This window comes from Mya arenaria, chromosome 13, assembly GCF_026914265.1.
Source record: "Mya arenaria isolate MELC-2E11 chromosome 13, ASM2691426v1".
NCBI lineage: Eukaryota > Metazoa > Mollusca > Bivalvia > Myida > Myidae > Mya > Mya arenaria.
In genome coordinates, this window is record NC_069134.1 from 11,214,134 (window position 1) to 11,240,441 (window position 26,308).

Sequence of the window (26,308 nt, forward strand, 5' to 3'; positions counted from 1 at the left end):
TTGATTTTTGCTCTCTGTGACTGTACATATATTGCACTCCATGTTTAAAGTTTCATTCAAATCCCATTGATACACAGATATAAAAGGGTGTTAATACTGATGAAATTGCTTAATGTATCAATAAACAAGGAAAGCATAAGACCAATATTGATGGGTTTGATATGAAAAGGTCAAAGAACAGATGTACTGCCTACAACTCCAGGTGGACCAGATTGTGAACCTGGTAGTCAAAGAGAGGTTCTGGTCGCCATTCATTATGCGCAAACCTTGATCGTCACGCTATAAGAAACGACAACAGCGCCAGCCACCAAGGTTTAAACGGATGTGTGGCAACACACATGATATTCGGCAGGTCTGGCCGTCTCCCCGACAGGACAGTGTGCAGCAGCGTGGAGGTCTATGACAACAGCAGCAGCCCAGATTTCAGTGAGTGGTACCAATGGCAATATAGACATAATAGTCATCAGTCTCATACACTCCCTTACATGACCATACTGTGTGGGTTATATTCTGAGTTTTCCTTACAAGCTGGTTTAAACGTAATATATATAAATATGAACATTGCTTGGTCAATGTAGTGTACTGCATTACTAATCAATTGTTTGATTATGTTTAAGGTTATGAACCTCATTTGCAGCTTGTTCTCTTAGATTTTGGGGAAATTTTATCAACCTAGACACGCTGGCATATTATTACTGATATATCATTGTGACTATTTGTATATATTTTTATCTGTAAATCTGTAGAAAATATAAAAGATAATATATACGTTAATCCAATCGACCCAGATATTTCCTTTTTGTATCTAGAAAACGTATGCAATGTGGATATTGTCTTAAAGTTTGTATATATGATATGATATTGGTCTAAAAATTGTGCTTTATGGTTACATTTGTAGTTAAGTTATTATTAATAAAGCAATATGAAAAAGACATAGGCCTGGTTATGTAAAACTTTAATTTAAATATATCATGTACTTGAACTTTAATTATATACTATGAATGTTGTTTATAAACAAATTTAATTGCATACTGTCATGATGTAAACTTATAAACTGCTAGTTTTGCTCTTCATAACATTAGTGAGGACATTAAAGTATGTAATTATGTGTCTGATGTTTTATTAAAATCCCATCAGTAATTTCAAGTTATTCTCCAACCAACATTTCAAATTAAGGGTAAACAATTCCTTCTGGAGACATAAAATCAACAGACACTGTTTTAGTGTTCAGATTTATTTACAACAGAAACATTATATATTTGTTTACAGAGTTAAGAAATGTTAGTTAATGAAGTAATGAATACTGAAATTTTATATGACTTGGTTCATGCATATCTCTTGAACATAATCTTTTCTACATATGCAAGATTTAAGGGGATGAAATTGTCATTACACATGTTCATATTGAAATAATACAGGTTAAGTTATCACTTCAACAATAACACACTGCTGTTAATTGGAATGAAAAAAATGGTTGAATTCATGAATAACATGAGACACAAGAATTACATAAAAGCTTAATCAACTATTAATTTAACAGAATAAGTAAGGGTTTCACACACTGTAGAACCAAGGTTACTTCTAAATTTCTCTAAATAATATTATTCTTTTTTATATGAAATTTGTATAAACTCAACTATTAATTTAACAGAATAAGTAAGGGTTTCACACACTGTAGAACCAAGGTTACTTCTAAATTTCTCTAAATAATATTATTCTTTTTTATATGAAATTTGTATAAACTACATATTTTAGAATCTTGCTAAAATGAACATACAGATTTTTTTTGGCAAATATTAGGTATCAAAATTAGCTAGATTTTTTTTCTTTTGAATAAAAATTGATTACTTATTGTCAAATATTGTCAAAAATCTTGACATAGATATTCTGAAAGCTTTGTTACAGTGAATTTCATTGAAACTTTTGAGGAAACTTTTATGTTTAAAACTGTGAAATCAAAGAACTGGTTTGACCAATTTCAGCTAATTTTGTTATAAAATAATTGATAATCATATTTCTATTAACACAAACTTTGGATATACAGAATGTGAAAGAAAAAATAGTACCCTATTTTCCCATCACATGACTTGTATTTAGTTAATTTGGACTGATTACTTAGAATATAAATATAGATTTTCTAGCAAACTTAATATATTGTCTGAAGATAGCTAAAGTATTATCACAAGTTAACAAATATCAATCAATTTCACACAGAAAATGAGTTCTGTTTTCTTTACAAATGTTTCAATTTATTTTGCAATCATTTATCATGAAAAGCCCAAAACGTGACATTACCGAAAATGTCAAAATAATACACTAAGTAAGCTGCTTAAGCTTGTACTAAAGTTGTGGTAGATTATTAAGTGATCTCATTTTCGCCATCAGCAATGCAAAACATTCATTTCCTTATAACAACCCAGAAAAGACTGCACGTAAAAACCTCATTGTATAAGTGTTTGCACTCATGTCTCCTCCACCAATGGGCTTGCCAGACTAACACTGATCTATTTATTGTGATGGATTCTGTCGGATACAAAGGGGAACAAAACATTTGGAATTTTTTTTCAAAGATATATTGGTTTTGAATAACATAACTACATACATATCGTAACATGATGGTATTTGATCAGACAGTGTTTTCGAGTTAAGTTAGCCTACTTTACCATTATATTTGGGTTTATTAATTTGGTTGTATAGCAGGTTATCATGTGTAATGGGAAGTATAGAGACATTCGCACTAACACTAAAAAAGTTGGATTTACTTTTGCTTCACCAGCTTGATAGTCTTATAAAGCAAAATTAAACACTAAATTTAAGATTTTTTAACTGCTTTAGTTGAAAGATAGACACATTATTTTGAATATACAATTATACATGTATACATATTTTTGATGATTGTCTCATACACAGCAATAGCTTGTTATATCAAATCAAGAAATAATAATGTTGTAAACCTTTTAAATCAGATATCAAGATACAATACAGTTCCGCAGACATTATATGTTAACTACTGTACCACAAAATGCATATATATTATATCAATCAATATTCTGACTACAGCAAGGTCCTGCCTGTAAAATTGTTATTAAAACTTGAGACTCAAACAGCAAAACTGCACATCTTCATTTCAAAGCATCTTTTCTTCTAGTCGAGTGTTGATTGTGAAAATAGCTCAATTGTATTACTATGCAAAATTGCACAATTGTTTACATTTATCTTTATAAAACGAATAAAAAAAATAAAAATTCTTTAATTTAAAGTTCTTCTCTGAGTTTGAGTCTAGAATTGGACTGGAGGCTCTATGTAATCACGGCCCTTGGTGTCCTAGAATCATTCATTTACACATTCAGAATATACTGTAAAGCTGGTATCTGCTATTGTTATGTGTTTTTTTCCTTTTAAATCTCAATACACCACAAGAAACAAATCTTGTGTCCAAAGGTACTTTGTGTTGAGGAGGAGCAAAAAGAGATAAATGTCTGGTACTTGTTTACGAGGCTTTCAATACTAGTACTAAATATGGAACCATGATATATTTGCTATGAGCGTCTTATAATCCATTCGCATTCGGTAAAAACTATTTATATACTTGAATGTCCAGTTTAAATAAATCTGTTTTTAAACTCATAACCACACATATAAAATTTCATACATATAATGAGATAAGAAAATTAATCACAGTTTAGAAAACATGCATAGTCATGTACTGTCTTGAATAGCACACATAGTAACTGTTACATTGTACATAATTATATATACACATCAACAAACAAATAGCTCTATAATATAATATATGTTTAAGTTTCTAAAATAAACTCTTTCAAAACAATACTTATGTACATGGATTTGTATACAATATATAAAAAGAAAACGGTATATCTATATGTACAATTGAAAACATGGAATGCATCAATAACAGAGAAATGCAACAATATATGAATGAACACTTGCATGTTGTAATGGGTACTTTGTGAAAGAGAAATATCCAGTGAAAAAGTACATTGTAAGATCCTTAGCATACAGCACATACAAGACTATGAAAACATGTATACCAATAACTGCTTATCAGTAAACCCAAAATCAAACATAAAACTGCTGTCAAACAGCATGATTATCTTGTTTACATTACTAACTATTTCTTAGACAGTTTCTGAACAGATTAATCCTTATGAGTGTAGGGTTTTAGCTTAATGGCGTATAGGAGGGTGCAGTACCCTATCCTGTCATAAGCTATAGGAGCTGCACCGAGTCCATTTAGGAGTTATGGGAGGGTGCTGCACCCTGTCCTTTTTGGTAGCATCCCTTTGCCCTAATGGAGACCAGCAGGTGTACCCTTGAGCCATTTTGGAACTAAATACTTTCGATAATCAAATATTCCTTTACTTCATTTGAAAGCTTATTTTACAGTTTTGTAATAAAGTGCCATTTTAACCCTTAGCACCCGGCCCCTTTTCAAATCTGGCTAAAACCCTACAAACAATAAGCTTCAACTTTAATACAACATGTGTATTTACATGAGTTCAAACTTTGCTATGTTAAACATGAAATGTAATGATAATATATTTGTTTCATGGCACATTGATCTATTGAAAACAAAATTAGTACAAATAAATATAATAAACATTACCGCAATGTTCTCACTTCAAAGTAAAGCAAGAGAAACTACTCTTGCTTTGAGTAGCATGGTCAAAATAGCCTGCTATAAAATACTGCTCTGAACCAAATTAATATTAAATAGTAACATGCTACATAAATCTAATTATAATTGTTCAAATTGTGTGCAACAATGTCAGTCACATTTCTGATTATTATTCAGATTCCTTATATTTTGGTTCTGTATTGACAAAGTAGTCATCGAAGAAGCACTCCAGGAATTCAAAAGTTGGTCGGTTTTCCTCACGTTTATCCCAGCACTTGATCATTATTTCATACATGGCGTCGGAACATTTCAGCGGTTTAGGCATGCGGTATCCTCTGGGAATCTGCTCTAGAACTTCTCGGTTGCTCATGCCTGAACAGAGATGGGGTAATTCTTGTAAATCTTTGCTTAAACAGTTTACTTTCAGAAAATCTTCGTTTTTTCAGGACTAGGAAAAGCGCTGTACTGTAAAAAGCTTCTCTCTGTGTAAAAGTATTATTTTTCGTAAAACAGTTTAATTTAGCCATGACAACACTTCAGATGAGTCATTGCATACATTTTGTAGTTGTTTTTGCATAGACATTGAAATCAGTTCACAAAAGCTGGGCATTAGAGAAAAGGATAATATTTTTCACAGGCCATGCATATTTTAAGACAGAAAAGCATTAGATTAAACAGAAAATAGGGCAATGCATCCCCTGCGTATTCGAAAACACAAATAAGTAAATGAAAAATGAGTGTTCACCATTTATCATTAGATTTCTTATACATTACCATAGTGAATGTCAGTTCAAAAGAAAGTATATTATGAGTACCTAAATATTCTAGGGGTCATTTTCCTGGTAGTTAGGTTCAGTTGCAATGAAATAGTCATCAAAGAAATTAAAGAGGAATTCAAAGGTAGGTCTCTCCTCCGGCCGTTTATCCCAGCACTTGACCATGATTTCATACATGGCATCAGAACATTTTGTGGATCTTGGCATTCGATAACCACTTTCTACCTGGTTGAGAACTTCTCTGTTTGTCATTCCTGGAAAAATCACAGGAAAAGGGCATGCATGTATTATGCATACAGGCTACATATAGATTAGTGATATGCAAGTGGTTGAATTGGTCCATCCAAGGAAACAATTAGCATGACATGTACATCGGATCAAAAGCTGTACATATATTTTTCACCAAAACATATATGGCAGAGTAAGACAGGAAAACAAAAGATTCAAAATATTGCTTAAGGAAGCAATGAAAATAGAAATTGTGAAAAAGGAAGTTTAACATAAATCAGGCACATAAAGTAAAAATGACAGAGATTACCATGCCGGAAAAGTTTCTTTATACACTATGTTATTAAGTGTTCATTCTTTGCCTATTGCTTACTGAAACAAGGGCACCACAAGCCGATGCCAGTGATTTTTATTTCAGTTGGAAAGGGCCATAACTCTATAATTACTAGAGTCAAACTTATGGTCTTTGCAACACAAGTGTTTATTGCCTCTAGCAACATGTGTACCAATTTCCATGTGAATATCTTGAAAGGATGTAACCAAGGTTTTAACCTTTGCACACAGACCGAGCCAAAGCTATTACAAATAAGCAAGCAATTATTAATGGGCTTCCAAAGCCGACAATAAAAGCAAATCAAGAAATTATTTCAGAAAAAAATAGTTTTATGTCAAATATCTTAATCAAAATTACATCTATTCAATGACCTTTCAAATACTTCTGACCCAGTCTGATCAATCAGGGTATTGTAACAGAGGCATACCTAACAGTGTGCACATTTGCATGCGAGTAACATTAGATGCAAAATAAACAACATAGCCAAAAATGTTTTTGTTTTTTAACAAAGTGCATGACTGATTACTGGCAAAAATTTATTATCAAACCTTTCATTTTGATTTGTGATACAAGCCTAATACGAAACAGAATTTGTTTTGCTGGATTTTGATTTAGGCTTTAGGCAGTATCATATTAAGAAGAGGAAATGGACTGATTGCTCACAACCTTGTTAAAGTTAAAAATATTGTGAACATCATCTTTGTTAACTTTCAAAACTTTATTCCTCTAAAATGGTCACGTTTCTGGTTTGCAGTATTCCTAACACTGTTTGGACTCCCTGTTCCACCTGTTCGTTTTTAATCTAAATATAAGAACATGTTGCAAACAAAATCACATTTTAAAGTTAACAACAGTGCTGTTAACTTTAACAAAGTTCTGAACAATACCTACAAAAACTATTGTATAACAAAGTGTTACCATCACTTCGTAACTTCTTTCATCTTTATCACATCTTGATAACGTTGTTTTACCTGGGTATGGCACTTGTCCATGTGTTGTGACTTCTGTGAGCAGAATGCCGTATGACCACACGTCAGACTTTATCGTGAAGCGCATGTACATCGCAGCCTCTGGGGCTGTCCACTTGATCGGGAACTTGGCTCCTGCACAGTGAAAATGCTGTGATTAGACTCATATTTAACATGTGTCTAGTTCATTCTTGATATATTACTGAAAATTGTTGTAAAGTTTTACCATTCAGCATTTACAGTATCAACTTTTTAAATGTAACCAGTATTTAATTTCTTTGGAATGCAAAGCTTGCACATTGAAGCTACAAAAAGCAAGATTTTCTTAAAATTTCATAGTTCTAAATTAAAAGAAATACAAAAAGTGCAGTTTCAGGAAATGGCTTACTTTTCAGAGAACTACGGACTACTAGTGCCCTTTAAAATCAACATAATAAATAAAATTCTTCAAAAAATTAAAAGTTAAATTAAAGAGATAGAATGATACAAAATTGAGCACTAGATATCCACAACTGGAATCAATACTAAAGAATTAACTGAAATCGATGTTGAAGTTGAAAGAAGTTAATAAGAACAAAGTTGAATTTGTTGTTGTCTGTAATAATACATGTATGTAACCGAGCATTGCCCATGCAGAAAGCAGTTAAATTTATACATCTGTTATTAAGTTTCTAACAGGAATCAAAAGTTGACCATACTATTTAGGAAATAAGTTGAAAAAGATGAAACCAAAGAAAGGCCAACAACAGAAAGTTTATCAGATTCCAGGTGACATTCAAGGGAAGGCTACAAACAACAGTTTTTGAACATGCACTTCTATTTACCAGCAGACGAAGGTGTGTACTCATCATCTTCAATAATTTTGGCAAGCCCAAAATCGGCAACTTTTACTATACTGTTATCACCGATAAGAACATTTCGGGCTGCCAAATCTCTATGAATAAGCTTGTTTTTCTCTAGATATGCCATGCCACTGGCCACCTAGAAAGTAGGAAATTAAAAGAAATGTTTCTTATTGGAACTTAATCATTGTTGACCAGTGACTTCCAGAACTGGACTATTTGTTGATAAACTTATGACTGGTTCTGTTAGGTATGCTGCCCATAAGTTTCTAGCAAAAACAAACAAACAAAAATGGTGTGAATTCCCTAAACTCTCCTTAAGCTTTACCTCCACATTTTTTTTTAAATGTGTTAGATCCTTAATGATAATTACAATACATATAGACAACCATTCATTCAATTATTTTCAGCATAACTATTGCTGGTCCAAGTTTTAATAAAGGTGAATTTTGGGAATTCACAACACAAGCATCTACTTTGGCAAGAAATAATATTTCAAGTAGTCTCTCCCATTATGTAAATTGTGCATTCATATTTCAGTACATGTAGCCTGGAAGTAGGGATTAAATCAACTTCATATTTTTCCTTGCCATCTACGGGTGTTACATATAACATATAAATTAGTTCACTTGAGTATAAAAAGCGTTATAGAAAACATGATGTTAGTGAAAGCAGTGCAGCTAAAACTTCATTGTATCTCCTGCATGTAGTGGGAGTAATTTAAACTTAGCCATTTCATTTAACAGGACATTAACTTTTTTGACATCTTTACTTGACCAAACTCTGAAGGTAACTCAACTGCCCAAAACCTTCTTGTTCATTTATTAGTCAGCTTATAAAATTGCCATAAAATGACAGCATACAAATTCATCTTCCTATGCCACTACAGTTATATATGACTAGCTACACACACACAGAAGGGATAGATAAAATATATGTCTGTCTGGACACTTGAGAGAGATAGTGGTACCATGTTTAGGATTGTATTCGTCATCCTCAATTATCCGGGCAAGACCAAAGTCAGCAACTTTGCAAATATTATTATTCCCAACAAGGACATTCCTTGCTGCTAAATCTCTATGGATAAGCTTTTCCCTTTCCAGATAAGACATTCCTGCAGCAATCTGAAAGGTGTCAAGTTGATGCGGCAATTAACATAAAACCCAATTATCCAAAGGATTTTTAAGCTTTTAGATATGCTTTCTGTTGTGATAGGCAATTTAATTGTTCCTGATTTTCACTGCTCTGAAAGAAATTGGATAATCTTGGATCTAAGGAAGCAAATGCATTTACTACAAGCTATTACATACACTACAACCAATAATTTGTTTTTTTCTAAATGAAAGCTGTTAGCAATTAACTCAAGCTTTCCCTGGCATAAACATTAAAAAAAATGGAATTTATTGATGAAGGAAAAAACACAACAGCTTGAAATCCATTCAGGCTTTGAAAATAAAAGGAAAATGTAAAAAAGTCAAATGTGTGAAAATGAGGAACAAGGCCAACTGATGGTGCTAAACAGCATAAGTATGGTGCAAATGGCGCATCCACCAAGCATTTTGTGTAAGTGGACTTGATTTACCATGAGAGGTATATTCAGTATCTTCAATGACACGGGCTAGACCAAAGTCGGCCACCTTTGCAACATTATTCGCCCCAACAAGGACATTTCTGGCTGCCAGATCCCTGTGGATCAGCTTTTGTTTCTCCAAGTATGCCATGCCTGACGCAACCTGCAAGTTGATTTCACTGCACTTGATAATTCACTGAACACCTGATACGACCCAAATTACCATTATAATAATGAGCAAAATTCAAACATAGAAATTTCTGTGACAGCGCTAAACCTCAACCTAATGCAATATGGCCTATGTTCGTCTTCATCCACATCTATTGAAAGAAACTAAATTTTGGTGCATTATCATGAAGTCTTCTTCATGCTTTCTCCCCATTCTAACTCATGCTTGTTAAGAAATGCACTATCAAGTTTGACTATTTGTTTCATTTAACAATATTAATATATAATATTATAATATTCATGTTGACAATTTCCTGCATCTGTGTCTATGAGAAATTAAAGATTTTACATTGTTATTTTGACATCCTATCTCAACTGAAGATGGTTATAATTCTTATAACTTAAACTATCAGAAACACTTAAGTTATCATGTGGGTTTTTGTTTGATGGACTAGCACAATACTGTAACAGAAGACTTTACGATGACAAAACAAATTGGCTATATCCTTAATATTCATAATTACTGATATTAAATTTGTGTTGTAAAACTTTCTTTGCCAAGAAAATTCACATGGTATTAAGTCTAGGTGATATCAAAGAAATACATTGATTTGGAATCAATTCAACGAGACTTTGCCAAGTTATGGGAAATTACATGTAAAGCTAAGACAACAGTTGTAAAGCCATGCTATAATAAACATGTACACAGGTCAGTGTGAAATATCCTAATGAAGCAATTAAAGGCAAACACAACACTATATATTATACTGCATCTAACAATATAATAAAATTACTGCTGGGTAAATACATGTGCATATGTTATATCTGGGAGTTATTGGCCCACAATTTTATAGGTAATACAGGGCAACATCTACACGAGATTCACTACCCCGCGAATTGTATTCGTCATCCACAATAAGTCGAGCGAGACCAAAGTCAGCAACTTTGACAATGTTGTTGTTCCCTACGAGAACATTTCTTGCAGCTAAATCCCTGTGAATTAATTTCTCTCTTTCCAAATACGCCATCCCATTAGCAATCTGTAATCAAACTAACAATTAAGGACTGGTCTGAAGTTGACGTACAATTTACTTATTGCAATTGTAGCACTGGTAGAGTAACAATATTTGTTTTCTTTCCGATTAGGATTGGGATTTCTGTTGTCTTACACATCCTCTGCAAACCTCGAGTAGGAATTTTGTGAATTAAAAAGGAACAACATTATAACTTTCAATGTATCATCTTACAGGTAATACACTTTAAAAGCTGAAAGTAAATCACATTGCAATGAGGAAAAAGCAAAATAAAGATCAATGAACAGTTGATCAAACATATAATAGCCTGCAAAAAAAATACACTTGAGCAATTTCACAAATTTCTCTATTAACATATTTCTTAAAACAGAATTCTTGCATCATATCTTGCATTATGAGGTGTTAAAACATCAAAGAGGTCATGTACTTATATATTTTAGGAATATGACGAAAGATTTTAATAAATTAAGAAATAGTAAATATTTATTTTATGCATATTAAAACCTCATTAAAAATCAGATACTACCCATTTACAATGATTATAACACATGTTGAAACAAGTCACCCACCTGTCCAGCGTAGTCCACCATATCTGGGAACTTCATGTATCGTCCTTCTCCCTCCCGCAGGTAGTTGAGCAGACTGTCATTGAGGAGCTCAGTCACAATGTAAATCGGCTCCTCCTTCGAGCAGACGGCGTACAGACGCACAAGTTTGTCATGGCGACACTGCTTCATGATCTGGGCCTCGGCAAGGAAGGCCTCCGCTGTCATTGTGCCTGGCTTCAGAGTTTTTATAGCAACATCTGTTGTGTTGTTCCATATTCCTGGTTGAAAATCATATTAACTTAAAATATTACTATTATTATAAAAGCTGTTTAAGTAATTTATCCAAGCAATGGTTGCCACAAGAGCACCATCAACACTAGTCTGTTCTTATTTTGAAGGAGCATACGTCAATAATTATAAAAGCCAGAGTTGTGTTCCTTATATATGCATATTGTCTCCAGCAATTTGTGTACCACAATTCATTTGTATATCTTGCACCGCTCCTGAGTTAAGCAACACTTAGGCTATGACAATATATCAACTTTTCTTTTTTAAAAAAAACAAGCCAAAAAATAACAGTTAACATTCACAGCTGATCATCAGAGGAGCTATTATTAGTAGTAAAACATTGGGCCGAATGTTCAGAGCTTCTTTTAAGTTTACAACTTTGTTACAACATTGTTAATGACATCAGTGTTAACCTTAAAAGGTGAAATAATTTATGATATGCTTATATATTTAAAGTTAAATCAGAATTTTTCACTAAACAACTTTGATAATTTTTAATTCCAAAACAATTGCATCACATTTATTTAAAAAAACTGAAGTTTTATTTTCTTCATGTGAAATTTCATTTGAAAATGTTCAGTATTTGTGTCCAGTTATTTCTCCATTCTAAAACTTAAAAGAGTTCAGAATTAGGCAACTGTCCAGTACTGTTTACAAAGCGTTATGCTCTGCCCATTTATTTAACTCATTAGCATATAGAGAGTGAGTGGTTGATGGTATCACACACATTTCTATTTAATAAAGCATCATGTGAACCTCAAGAGTTTTATCAAACATGTGAGACTCTATCCTAGTTATATACACCTTTTCTGAAAAAAAATTTCTCTAATTACATAACTCTAAAGAAACTGGGCCGAAATAAACACTTACAGTTGAATCAGCTGTCTCAAACCCAGTTAGAAATACTGCAGAATGAAAGTTAAAGAGCTATACAGGAATATAACAATGGTGTCATTAACAATGTTGTTCACTTTAACAAAGTTATGAACAATTGGCCCAATGTCTTTTTAGAATGGTAACTTTTCAATGATTTTTCCCCCATTTTTCTCACAATGGCACAAAAAGATATTATATGACTGTTGTATAGACAAATTGTTCCAAATTATTGTATTGTAATACTTTCACATTTAACTTTTTAATCATCTTAAAATGTAGCTTACTAAATAAATATCTAGTACAGTATATTATAGGATTTAAACCATTTAGCCAGAAATATTTCTTTCATCAAGAAAGCATGTGACAACAAATAAACATGAATACATTATCAGTAGTAGGGACAAAGGTCACCTCACATGATTTATGTCAATGGTTAGTCTCTGATTAGCCTATGGATGATTGTAAACTATTTTACTTCCTCAATTTACAGCTGTGTCACATGACTCTATACATACGAGTCAACACCCTGATAACTTGAGTACTTTTGGAAAAAAAAGAATCGTCTGTAATCACAGCTACAATTTCTTTCGCTTGAGGTCTTACTTGTAAATATTGCTTAAATAGAGATTGAGCAGTAACAGCATTATTCCTATTATTATTACATTATAAGCCTATGCGGGTCAGTTGTTTTTCAAATTAGAAAACACCAAACAGCATTGATTGCATGGATATAGACATAGATATGTGACAGAGGTTCTGTAAGTACAATAACCAGGACTTGGGGGCAATAAGGAAGCACTTCAGCACGAAATAGATGCCAGAAACTATTTCTCTGGTGAGAAACACCTACATTGTATTCGTCACCATCAACACTGCACTGGATTACACTCAGCCTTTCAGATCAGATTTTCACTAAGAATATCTTGTGTTTTTTGTAAATTATGGCATAGCCATTTCAATAATTTCATACAAACATTTTTTAACAAAATTTGGCCAATGAAATGATACTCTAGATCTGTTCCTTATTTCAGTTACAAAACCTGATTACAAAGTAACTTACCCTCACCCCATTTAAAACATTGAAAATATGTCGTTGTTTTTGGCCCCAACACACCTACATTGATTTGGGAAGTGTGCCTGGAGTGCCAATAATGTCTCACGTTTAGTGCCATAAACGTGCACAATTTCAAATAGCCACGTAAAGTAAATTGTTTATACCTTTCCAGACCTCCCCGAACTGACCGGCCCCAAGCCTCTGTGCAAGCTGGAGTGAGTTCCTGTCAATCTCCCACGCGTCCTTAGTGTCTCGACTCAAGTCTACCATGACTGGGGCAGCTCGGGAACATGGTGCTACCAGTGACCGACATAGACCATCCGCTTGCACTGGAATGAGGACGAATAAAGATGGATTTGAATTCCTAGAATTATAGATCTGGTGAAAGGTGTAGTGTCTGCCACTTTCAACAGCCATTTTTCTTTTTCTATTTTTGAGACCAGTATCAGTCTATTTTATTTCACAGTAAACATGTGTTACCAGGGGTCAAAATTCCCTAGTGACACTAACAAATCACACATCATAAAAGGAACTTTGTTAAAACCTGGTTAAAAAAAGTTGAAGCAATGAACAGAAAGAGGTCGCAATTAAGTATTTCTGTCCTTTAATTGTGAAAGGCACCAGAGAATTGACCTTTAATGCATTACCTTTATAGTGGTCCACAAGTTCCATAATAGTCTTGAACTGTCGTCTAGCAGCAATATACACTCCACCATCATCCATGTTGCGCATCTTGTAATGTTTGACACACTCAGGATTGGCCTTGTTCTGGTCATAGTCTCGAATGGACAACACATAGCTCCCTGAATGCGGGAAATAAATACGAATGACAAACATTCTAAATAAAAATGATATTATGTTACAGTCAATATGAAAACAAGCTGCATAAGTGATAATTCTGCTTGAGTGCTGTATGTTTCAGAACATGAAAGAAACCCTACACAAAACTGTGGATAATTGTTCGCTATAATCTCAATAAACCAAGAGATTCCAGTTTAAACAACTAGCATGGATAATATCATCAGGCCTCTACTATAAGATATCATAATGAGTTTTGAACTCATGACAGACATGATCTGATACAACTTAATTTATATACACAATCGACCCACCTGGACAAGTCTCGCTCTCCCTTACAAGGAAGACTCCAACAGGGTTGTCCTTCACCAACAAGTTTCTCTCTGCCTCCTTGCGTGTCACACGTCCGAAAAACCAGCTGCAATAGAAAATTAGACAACAGGTTCAAAAGATAATCAGAACATGGTTTCAATCGATAATCAGAAAAGGGTTTCAATATACAATCAGAACAGGCTTTCAATAGAAAATCAGAACACAGCTTTGAAAGAGAATCTGAACATGTTTTTAATAACCACTCAGAATAGGGTTCAAGAGAGAATCAGAACAGGGTTTCAACAGAGTATATGAATCAGTGTTCAATAAAAAAAAGGAACACATTTTCAATAGAGAATCAGAACATGGTTTCAACATAGATTCTGTACAGGGTTTCAATAAAGAATCAAAACAGGGTTTTAATAGAGAATCTGATCAGGGTTTCAGAGGGTAACCAGATCAGGATTTCAAAAGAGAATCAAACTGGGTGTCTGTCAGAGGAGACTCTGAGCCCCTTCCACGACCCCCCCCCCCATCTCCCTCAGATTTTATCAGCCCTGCTAATTAAACAGTGGTTAAATGTGAACATCAAATATGAAGATCATTCATATGTTTGAGTAAAAATATATTTTCTTTATGGCATGTCCATTCAGTCCTCCTTTTTATACAGACAATATAATTAATCTCATATTTAAAACTTGATAATGAAAAAGTACAAATTTATCATTCTATGTCCATGAGTTAATGATGAGTTAATATCATCAACAATTCCTTTACACTTACTCATGTGATTCGAGAGTATCCTCCAAGGCCACATAGTTCCGAGGCACATAACCCTCCTTCTGGAGATTGTTGTATTTTGGATCTGTATGCCGCGCGTACCACCAGTCCTCATTCCTGAAATAAGGCATAGCTAAATGTCAAAACTGAGACAAACAGAAAAGATTGGTACTGGTTTATCAAAAAATTTGGAAATATTAATATTAAAAAATCTCAATTGTGCAAAGCGTTTCCATAAAGAAAGTCTGCATTGTTCCTAATTTTATTTCGTTACTTAGCTGTTAGCTGTTTGGCTTTTATTCCCAAATTTTTGCAGAATCTCAAATTACACATATCTAGAGCTATTACTGAATGTAATTAATACCCCAAATCGCTGCCCTGATAGGAAATGGTTAATTATTTAGAATTAAAATAACAGTGCAGTGGATAGAATTATGGTTTTTGTTCACTGCAATTCATCTCATTGTTCTTTACTGTTCTATGAAGTGTTTTTTAATTCCATCGAGTAGTTTTCAAGTTCATTTGGAACTCCTCGGCCAATTCATCGAAAAAACCTCAGATGTATGCCAGTACATAAGCAGAGGTAGTTCGTAAAATTATGAATAACAGTATTTATTAATTAAAGTGTTTTATTGTGTATTACTTACTCTAAATTGAATGCCATTGAAGTGTATTATTGCAGAAATGATTATGATTACCAAGAGTAAAGGCATTAAGTTTAACTGCTAAATTGAAATTACTATGCAGTCTACTTGCAGCGTAGTTCAAGTTTTCAGATTTCTGACATTGTAAACTGTCCATATATATGATTCGGACAAGAAAAAAATGGGCAACAACTCTGTAATTGGTTAAATACAGTTATGGTCCTTGGTCACGACACTTTCTCTCATTGTGCTTTACCATTGTATAAAATTTCAACAAATTCCAATCAGTAGTTTTTAAGTTATGCTCAGACAAGAAAAAGTAAATAAGGGAAATAATTTTATTATTTGCTAAAACAGAGTTATAGTTCCTGTGTACTGCAATTCCTCTCATTATGTTTCATCATTTTATGAAAGTTAATTAAATTCCATACAGAAGTTTTCAAAGACAAGGAAAATTGCAACAGACTGACCCACCAAAAGACTTATCAACCACAGGTTGATTCCAATATAACCCCTTTAAACTTGGTTTGTCAGGGGTATAAAAGTATGAGTAAAGAGTTAATCTTGTCTCTGGCTCTTAACACTTATCAACTAGCTATTCTCCAGACTGGTTTCTACCAAAGACTCTGGTGCTTTGTATCTTCTTATAACTGATCACAATTTAAGAATAATCTAAACAAATATTTAAGAAACAACAGCGTTTCAGAGCAAACGCTAAAGCTCAGTTGTTTTGATTTTTCAGTAAAATAAGGGGTATAACTGCACAAATATTTAGTCAGAGTTGAGTGACTTGCTACACATTTGGACATTATTCACAAGTAAATGATGTGAATATCATTTATGATTACGAAGTTATGGCCAAGTTTAAAGTTTAAGCATGACTTTTTTTTATTCAGTGCGAAGCAACTGTATATATTGTTGGAGGATTTTCAGAAGCGCATTTCGTTTTTTAACGGAACATGCTCCCATACCAACAAACTTTACTATGCAGCACCAAGTAGTGCTTAATGCATGACATTATATATAGCATGACGCAAGAGTATACGGATCTGTAAAAATAGATTGTATGACAGCCCAATAACAGGGTCAGTAGATGTAAATCTATATATAAACTTGCAAATTTTAGTATATTCGAAGCATTGGAATAACAGTTGATATTATTATGGTGGAAGCAAGAAGATAAAAGAATGCTAAATTGTTAAGCCATGTCAAAAGGAATAAGAAACAGCCAACTTGAACCTTACATGCGAGTAGGAACAAGAATAGAGAATGACTAGAACTATATAGGTTATAGATGGTCGTTTATTTTCACTTTACAAAGTTAAACTGCTATCTATAAGTAAGAGGCACTTGAAAATGTTTTTGTTGTTGTTTTTTTAAATACAATTATGATTTACGTTGCACTTAAATAGAGCAATCTTAAGGATTAGATAATATTTCCCCCTCTCTGTTTTGACTGTGATTAAGCAACTTATAAATTAATAAAAACAAATTTAACTTCCCTAAATAAACACTAACCATAACAAACTTTAGCATCTTGTTAGCTACATATGGCAAATATTTTTCACATCACAGTTCACACAAATTTCTTATTCCACATGCATGCCATCAAACCACGTTTTCTGGGCCCACAAATTCGCTCCAAAATGTCCAACGTAATATGCTTTACATTCAAACAGAGAACAATGTGTACAAGAAGTGTTTCTTTGCGGTTAAGCTGTACTGTGTACTTTAACAACATGACTTATTGATGTTATAACAGTTATCAAAGTCCAGGATTTTAAAATCAGAAAAGTTCCTATTTATAATACATCATTAAGACTAATATTTTATATTTAGTTCCTTCATATAACTTTCTACTATAACACGCCTGGTAATCATTGGAGCCATAACATTTTGTTATGTGTTGAAAATGCTCCAACGCGTCTTCCGTTGTAGTGCCAATGAGTGGAATATGGATGTAAACAGTGAGTATGATTTCTTATTTTTCATTTTTATAGGTTTATACGAGTAAATTTAAAAAATTGGAGAATGTAGTTCCACATAGGAATGGCCATGAGTTGTTCTAAAGGTAAAAGTTCTGAATAAATTTAATACCTGATCGTCTAGAACTTGCATAACTTGCTAGACGTTAGTGTTGACAATGTGAAAATCCGTGAGAATTGTCCTCGTACCTTAGGTTTAAGCATTTTCTTTACATGTGTGTGGCTTTTTTATTGACAAAAGGTTGCCGCATTACAAATTTCAGAACTTTATTTGTTATACTTGCTGCACTACGCTCGATTTTCTGAACGTTGTGGTGCCAATGAATAGGTTGTGGTGCTCACGAATAGTAATATAGTAGGAAACGAATTGTGAAAAAACTGTAGCAATTTCATAACAAGACAAGAGGCACATCAGTGCCTGTGCTCCACTGGCCAAAAGGTTCAAGCAAAGACCACCTAACGAACATTTTCGTCAAGTTTCATAGAAATACAATCATCAATTTTTGAGGAGAAGTTATTTAAAAAAATTTTTTACTTTAATAGCTCTGGCTGCCATGTTGTGCAGTGGACCGAAATGATTTGGGCAATTTGAGTAAAGGAGCACCAAACAAACATTTCTGTCAAGTTTTATCGAAAAAAGGTCATCGGTTTCGACGACAAGTCGTATAAAGTTTTTTTTATTTTTAGCTCTGGCAGCCATGGTGTGCAGTGGACTGGAACCATTTAACAAATTTTGGTTAATGACCACCCAAGGAACATTTCTGTCAAGTTTCATCAAAATCTGATCATCGGTTAACATTTAATCTGAATAGATTATGAAGCAAATATCTAACCTGAACAAGAACTGACGAGATAGAATCGACTTGGTGTTTCACTTACACTTTTCTGCCATTTAAGTTACTAAAAATAGCTGTTTCATAAACTTTCAGAATGTCACTTAAACGAAAATTAATGTTCAGTCTATATATACTTTCCTATGTATAAATGTAAGGTTTTTAAATTGATCTTTTTGTGAGAACTTTATGCTTATATGTTTACTCATAAATTATTATTGTTTAAAAATTATTTAAAGATGCTATACGTGAAAAATTAAGACATTATTTTTTTTCTATTAAAGGGAGGTAATTCAGTAGTAAAATGTAATCAAAGCTATTAAAGCATGGCATTTCTTTCTAACCATGTTGATATTATTACAGTCTATTCAAGCAAGATGCCTTTTGTTTTTACATAGTACCCATAGGTTCTGAAAAACAAGGAGCACTATTCCCAACAGAAGGATGTCACTCCCTATCACTGCATGAGCATCATAATAAAGAAATGTTTACTCAAACTGCAAGCTGCTCAATTGAAATAGGTATTTACCTCAAGCATACAGTTTTATAATGTGGCAAAATAGTCAGACTACTAGATTGTCATTCGGACTAGTAAAATATGCCATTATGCTAGTCCAACTGGCTAGTAGGTTAAAATGTTTTTCGTGAAGACTGCGGACGAGAAGTCCTTAAAGGTTTTTCTATTTTTAACTCTCGAAGCCATGTTGTGCAGCGGACCGGAACCATTTGGGCAATTTTGGTTAAAGGGCATCCCGATGAACTTTTATGTAAAGTTTCATCAAAATCTGATAATCGGTTTCTGAGAAGATGTAGTTTAAACGTTTTTTTTCTATTCTTAGCTCTGGTGCCCATGTTGTGCAGCAGACCAGAACTGTTTGGGCTATTTTGGTTAAGGACTACCCAAGTAACATTTCTGTCAAGTTTCATTGCAATACGATCATCGGTTTCTGAGGAGAAGTCATTTAAAGGTTTTTCTATTTTTACCTCTGGGGGCCACCTTGTGCAGTGGACCGAAACCATTGAAGCAAATTTGATAAAGGACCATCCAAGGAACATTTCTATTAAGTTTCATCAAATCTGATCATCGGTTTCTGAGAAGATGTTCTGTAAAGGTTTTTCTATTTTTTTGCCCTGGCAGCCATGTTGTGCAGCGGACCGGAACCATTTGAGCAATTTTGGTTAAGGACCACCCAAGGAACAATTCTGTCAAGTTTCATCAAAATCTGCCTATCCGTTTCAGAGGAGATGTCCTTTAAAGATTTTGCTATTTTTAGCTGTGGCGGCCATATTGTGCAATGGACCAGAACCATTTGAGCAATTTTAATAAAGGACCACCCAAGGAACATTACTGTCAAGTTTCATCAAAATCTGCCGAACCGTTTCAGAGGAGATGTCGTTTAAAGATTTTGCTATTTTTAGCTCTGGCGGCCATATTGTGCAATGGATCGGAACCATTTGAGCAATTTTGGTAAAGGACCACCAAAGGAACATTCCTGTGAAGTTTTGTCAAAATCCGCTTATCAGTTTCAGAGGAGATGTCGTTTAAAGTAAAAGTTTACGCACGCACGCACGGACAATCTGTGACGACATAAGCTCCATGGCCTTCGGCCAGTGGAGCTAAAAATTAATAATTAACTGAATTAATATCATTTTCGATCTTTTTAAAGTATGACCTACTACCACACAGCTTCGCAGACTTTAAGGTTCATTTGGTGTCTAATAAATTAATGCTTGATAGCAAATGGTCGGCATAATTCTAATTCTGTATTTCCAGGTATTATAAGGCAAAAATCTAACGATTGTGTTTACATATTTTCAGATGGGTGTCTTTAAAGGGAAAATGAGGCGGGGCTATTCATGTCGAGAAATGAAACCACTCCGTAGCTCAAAATATGCAAGAAAAAGTATTTTACAGTCATTCACCTAAATAAACAAGCAATCCCTTGCCATCTCAGAAAAAAAATTCCTCCCTTGGAGCATTGGAAAAAAGATAGTTACAGAACGAGCACGGTTTCTTTTCCCGTTAATACATGCTGAATTATCTACCCACAAAAGTGTAATCATCCAATGCAAACAAAGGAAGCTTTTTCTGAGATGGCAAGGGAGTGTTTGTTAATTTAGGTGATTGACTGTAAAATACCTTTTCTTGCAAATTTTGAGCTACGGAGTGAATTTTTTCTCGACGCGTTGGAGCATTTTCAACACATAACATAATGTTATGGCTCCAATGATTACCCGGCGTGTATAATGCGTGTATAAAGTGAATGTCCAGTTCAACCCCTTTCAAAAAGGATATGAGCATAATAGAATATTTATCATATTATTGATAAAATCAAATCCGATTGTATTAAACTTATTATTAATAAGTGCACATGAAATTAACAGTATTGTCAATGAGTTCCTAAACAATGATACTGTAGTTGGCGAAATTCGATTGATCTGGTGGAAATATGCTACTCAGCTTTATTATGCATGGTTCAGATCCCAATTTGGATTGCTTTAGTTATTAAAGCAGTGCATTAATTTGCCTTTCCAGCAGCATAATTGCAAAAGCCCTGATTACACATAAGTTGTACATGGCAGTTCTTATTTTTTTATTTTACTGCATCACTGTGACTACTTTGTGCAAAACTCTCACTTTGTTGGATATTCTTTTTTTTTTTCTGAAATTATTGTTGCGATATAGAAGAAAAATACTGAGTATACAGATGCTTGTTTTTATGCACACAAAAAAATAAATAATCATAAATATAAATAAATAAGAAAGGTCACGGCAGCTGCCCCTAAATACATGACCAATGAAATGACATCACACTCCACCCAGTCTCCAAGCAGTGAATACACCAGTGCTAGCAGTGCTTGGATTTAGATATCCTGAATACCCTCGGCCTCAGGGTATTTTTAAGTTGTTGCCACTTCATGCTGGGAGTCCATCAGGCGCAAAACCCCCTTGAAGCTCCTTGGTTATAAGCACTTTAAGAGCCTAAGATTGCATTTTAAAGTATATGTACTATTTGTTAAGATTTGCAAAAATATTCAAACATTTAATGTGATTAATATTTATTAGAAGTACACATATAGTAAACAAATAATATAAAATGCAATAGCTTGGAAACATTAATATTAATTATTATGTGAGGTGTCATGACTTTCCAAGGGTTAAGAATATTGTGCATTTTGCTAGTCAACACAGCTATGATCTTGGCTGCATAACTTGCATAAGAACACTGATAACATTATATGGAATCCAAATTTTTGAAATTGAAATCCACTCCACTTGCTGGTAATCATCTGAAATGATCACTACAATCTTCCCATCTACCGATTAGACAATGTATAAAGGAAATCACACTTCAGCTAAAAGCTTTATTGAAGGATGTTGTTTAAATCCAATAAAGCAAGAGAAATGCCAAACTTATGCCCTTATTAGTGACAAGAAGCACTAACTATCGCCATGCACATTGTCATTCAATTTACTTGAGGGCTACTTATGTTAATTAATAGCTAATAATGAAGAAGCTCATTAATTTAATTTGGTTTATCAGTGTCGCTTATGTCATTAAAAAAGAAAATATTATGGCAATTTTATATTGATGTTGTCACCAATAAAATTGCCAGAATTGAAGATCTGTTGCCAATTTTTTTTATTTTGACGCAGATGGTGCCAATGTTGATCGTCAGTTCAAGGCGCAGAACTTTAAATTCATTAAAGCTTTGAGTTATGTGTCTTGTTGCAGCTGTACATATTGTCACTTGTAACATGTTTACAAAGTTCATGTTTTTGCAGGACTTTTTAAAACTATCAAGGACCATAACTTGACAATTTAAAAAGACAGAAAATAGGCCTTCCCAAAGATGTGCGTATTGTTTTTGGCAAAATGTGTTTAATATTTAAATGTTTTTTTGAGTTATGGCCAAGATTAATGTTTTTGCAAAACGACACCAAGGCTGTAACAATATGTTGACTATTTTCTTTGAAAAACAGACGAGCTGAATGGGTATTACCATATATACTCATATATCTTATATCTTACTCTTCAGTTCCCCCCTCTATAAGTTCGAGAACGTCGCCTTTGCGGAATGTGAGGTCATCTTGTGTTCGGGCATCATAGTCATAGAGCGCGTAAACTCGTTTCCCACCGCCACTGCCTCCTGTAAAAAAACATAATGACTTTTGTGACTACGATAAATGTCCTTATGGACGTCCATGTCCTTATAGACTCTCAGGCAGATAGGAGTGGGGGGGGGGGGGGCATAGATACACCACAAATGTTACATTAGAGTGACTCATTTTCAGCTTCCTAGTGAAAATAACTTCCTTTACAATTCTATTGGCATTATTATGTGAATTATTGTAAGTATGTACAATTATGTTTTCAAAAATGATTAAACCTCTCACTTGAAATGTTTCCTGTTGTGTTTTAAAGAAGTCCCTTTGCTACATATACTTGATGAAATATTTATTAGCTTCCTTATTGTCGAAAACTTTTTTTTGAAAATTAAAATAAACATGTACATGTAATAGCTACTGCACCAAATACCTGTGTAATTAAAATGGTACAACTTTTTGTTTATTATTTTTTCTAACAGCAGAAAATTCTCAAAGGGCCTGTCAGACACTACCGATGAATCTCACCAGGACTTAACTGGAGCACACAATCAACAATGGTGAGAAAATTGGCGGAGCTCCCTTGAGTAAGCACTAAGTCTTGAAATACTGTATCACAATTGGCTGTAACAATATTGATGTTGTCTCCCTTATTTATTCAAATTGGTCTCTAAGTCGCAGTATTTCACTGGCAGAAATTTTTGAGAATGTTAAAAAATGTATACCATTACACATAAGTAGATACGCCGCTACCAGCCCTCTACCTACATTTGCTTAGTACTGCATTAATATTGTAGTCCTGTTGCTTGCTTAGGCAGCGCAATGGCAAAAAATTGTGCTCTGTATAGGTGGTCCTCTGAGAGAGCCAAATTCGCTTGGTGTGACAGGCCCTTAAAGGGGCTTAGACCCCTTTGAAAATGTTTCCAAAGTCATTTAATTTAATTTCCAGGTTCTAAAGTCTTGAACTCATACTGTTTTGATGCATATGTCTGAGCAAGAAACTATCTTAACAACTGTAAAATTATCTGAAATTAAAAGCTTTCAATCTTGGGGCTTGAACGATTGACCTCCTTATCAACAGGCTGATGCCCTAACAGCCAGGCCACAGACAAGGCAGGTAAATAACAGTCCATGCATGAAGGGTCATAATTCTTCCCCGTTATACATGAAATTTAATGTATCGATGAACATCATTTCAATAACTCTTACTTTATAGCTATTACGGTAAATAGAATGGGATAAAAAAAGACAGTTTGCTATTGATCAAAGCAAATACAACAGGACTTGAAAATAAAGATAACAAAATACTTGAACCATATTTTTATCTTTTGAACATTGATCATGCAAATATCAGCAGGATGTAGTTGAATTATACTGAAAAAATCAAGACCTTTAAAGATGATGCCATTATACAGTTCCTTCTAAATGAGAAAGTAGAGAATGCATCCTCTCTGATCATGTTAAAATTCCCACATTTATAAGGAAGCTATGTCAAAAATAATGAAAATCTGGATGTCCGATTTGAGTGTGCTTTTTTATGTTTCTGGAAGACTTGGCATGACTTATGTAATAAACAATGCAGTTCACAGTTAGCACTGTCAATATTCACTAACATGTTTGTGATTCGGCTAGCAAAACCAAATTCTTAAATGTTTCAAAATATCAAAAATATTACTAATTTTGATAAATCATGTGTGCCTGATTGTAGAGTCGAGTATTTGTAATGAACTCAACAATAGCATTAATAAAAAAATGACTTTTTGAGTCTATATAAGCCCTCAGACTCAGACTCAACATGATAGGGAATATGAGCCCTTAGGATATTCTAGACTTTCAGTGTATTTGTCTGAATGAGTTCTGCATACAGTGTGTGAGCCACAAAGTCAATCAGTACTTTATTCTTCCTCTTTCTCAAGTAACAAATTTATAATGCAAACCAAATTGGGCACAACCAAATATTCACATATGATTAAATTTAACTTTGAATATCTTTTTTAAAAGTGATAAAAAAGACAGCCACGAAATTAATAAGGAAGTTGGAAGAACGCCCAGAATAAGGGTTTACATTGGGGTAAAAGGAAAAGTACAGCTCCTCGCTAGTGTAATATGTTAATAACTGCATATAGATATGGAAGCAGATATTGAGTTATTGCATAACAGGGACATCTGCAAGGTTTGAATTACATGAATGTCACTTTTATCCCATCATTCTTGTAATAGAGACATTTTAGATCTATTCATAATGTAGTTATTTCGTCGTCTTTTCCAAGAGATCATTTTACAACACTGTAATATGTGCACAATACTTATGCCTATCATTTTGTTTGTAGGAAGACATTTTTGTTTTATTGGAGGGAAGGAAAGGTTCACAATCTTAACAAGTTTTATATTAAACATGATTAAGATTCATTTGAGTAATCGTGTGATAGTTCATGCTGATAATATACTGTCTACATCATTGAATCTTCACACAAGTTTATTTAAAACAAGAGGGCCAAGATGGCCCTGTATCGCCCACCTGACAGGACAAAGGGTTCTAAAGTTTTTGATCAAGCAATATACTGGATGCCACCTGCCCAAACACAAGCCCGCCCATACACCGCACTTAGAACAATAATATGTCCCACTTAAAAAAGGCATATGAAATCTATGCATTAGTTTAAAAAAAAAATTCAAAGGGCCATAACTCTTACAGTATTTAAGTTGGAGTTATATAACTTGTCACAAAATAGCACATTGTTTCTGTGAATACGTCATGAAGTATAAAGATGAGATCTTCAATGATTGTAATACAATAAAATTACTATAAAAAAATATATAAAAAATAATAATTGATATATGAGTCACATGCAGATCATTTCTAGTAAAATATTTTGAAATAGGGCCAATGGTTTCTTATAAGAAATATTTTCAAAGGTTTCCATATAGACATTTAGTGAATATTAGCCCCATCCCTGGTGGCCATGTTTTTTATGAATCACAATGGGGTGAACAAATTTGATTTATGGTCAGCTATAAAAAATATTTCTGTGAAATTATTTTGAAATCAGGTGAACGGTTTCTGAAGAGATTCAAATATTTCAATGTAGACAATTAGTGGAAACGAGCCTGACCCTGGCAACCATTTTTTTATGAATTAACATGGCATAATGGATTTTGACAGAGGGTAACCTTAGAAGCACTACTGTGAAATCATTATGAAATAAGGCCAATATATTCTGAAAAGAAGATTTTCAAAGTTGTCCATATACATGTAGACATAAAGTGTAAAGTAGCCCCGCCCACTGGCAGCCAAGTTTTTTTTAAGAATCAACATGGGGTGAAGGAATTTCAAAGAGGGTCACCTAAGGAACATTTCTGTGGAGTTATTTTAAAATCAGAGCAGCGCATGGAACCACTTTTATTGAAGGAATCCGGAAAAGGACTACCCAAGGGACATTCCTGTGAAGTTTGGTTGAAATTGTCCCAGTGGTTTATGATGAGAAGTTATTGACGACAAACAATCACCTTACCACAATAGCTC

At 33.7% G+C, this 26,308-nt stretch overlaps 1 protein-coding gene across 8 annotated transcripts in view; it reads right to left on the reverse strand.

Moving 5' to 3' along the window:
* Positions 1-1,218: 1,218 nt before the first annotated feature.
* Positions 1,219-26,308, reverse strand: part of LOC128214102 (tyrosine-protein kinase SRK2-like) — a 38,832-nt gene continuing 13,742 nt past the window's right edge. For 3 of the 8 annotated variants that reach the window (XM_052920358.1, XM_052920364.1, XM_052920357.1), the window contains exons 3-12: positions 22,712-22,829; positions 15,219-15,332; positions 14,438-14,541; positions 13,973-14,128; positions 13,490-13,654; positions 11,129-11,385; positions 7,770-7,926; positions 6,949-7,080; positions 5,455-5,669; positions 4,875-5,011 (exon numbers count right to left, since the gene is read on the reverse strand). In XM_052920358.1, the coding sequence (XP_052776318.1) occupies positions 5,464-5,669; positions 6,949-7,080; positions 7,770-7,926; positions 11,129-11,385; positions 13,490-13,654; positions 13,973-14,128; positions 14,438-14,541; positions 15,219-15,332; positions 22,712-22,829 (1,409 nt within the window). In that variant the 3' untranslated portion in view covers positions 4,875-5,011; positions 5,455-5,463. Of the gene's footprint in view, positions 5,012-5,454; positions 5,670-6,948; positions 7,081-7,769; positions 7,927-8,757; positions 8,912-9,369; positions 9,521-10,414; positions 10,566-11,128; positions 11,386-13,489; positions 13,655-13,972; positions 14,129-14,437; positions 14,542-15,218; positions 15,333-22,711; positions 22,830-26,308 lie in introns of all 8 variants that reach the window. The other 5 variants (XM_052920360.1, XM_052920362.1, XM_052920363.1 and 2 more) reach the window with 5 other exon arrangements.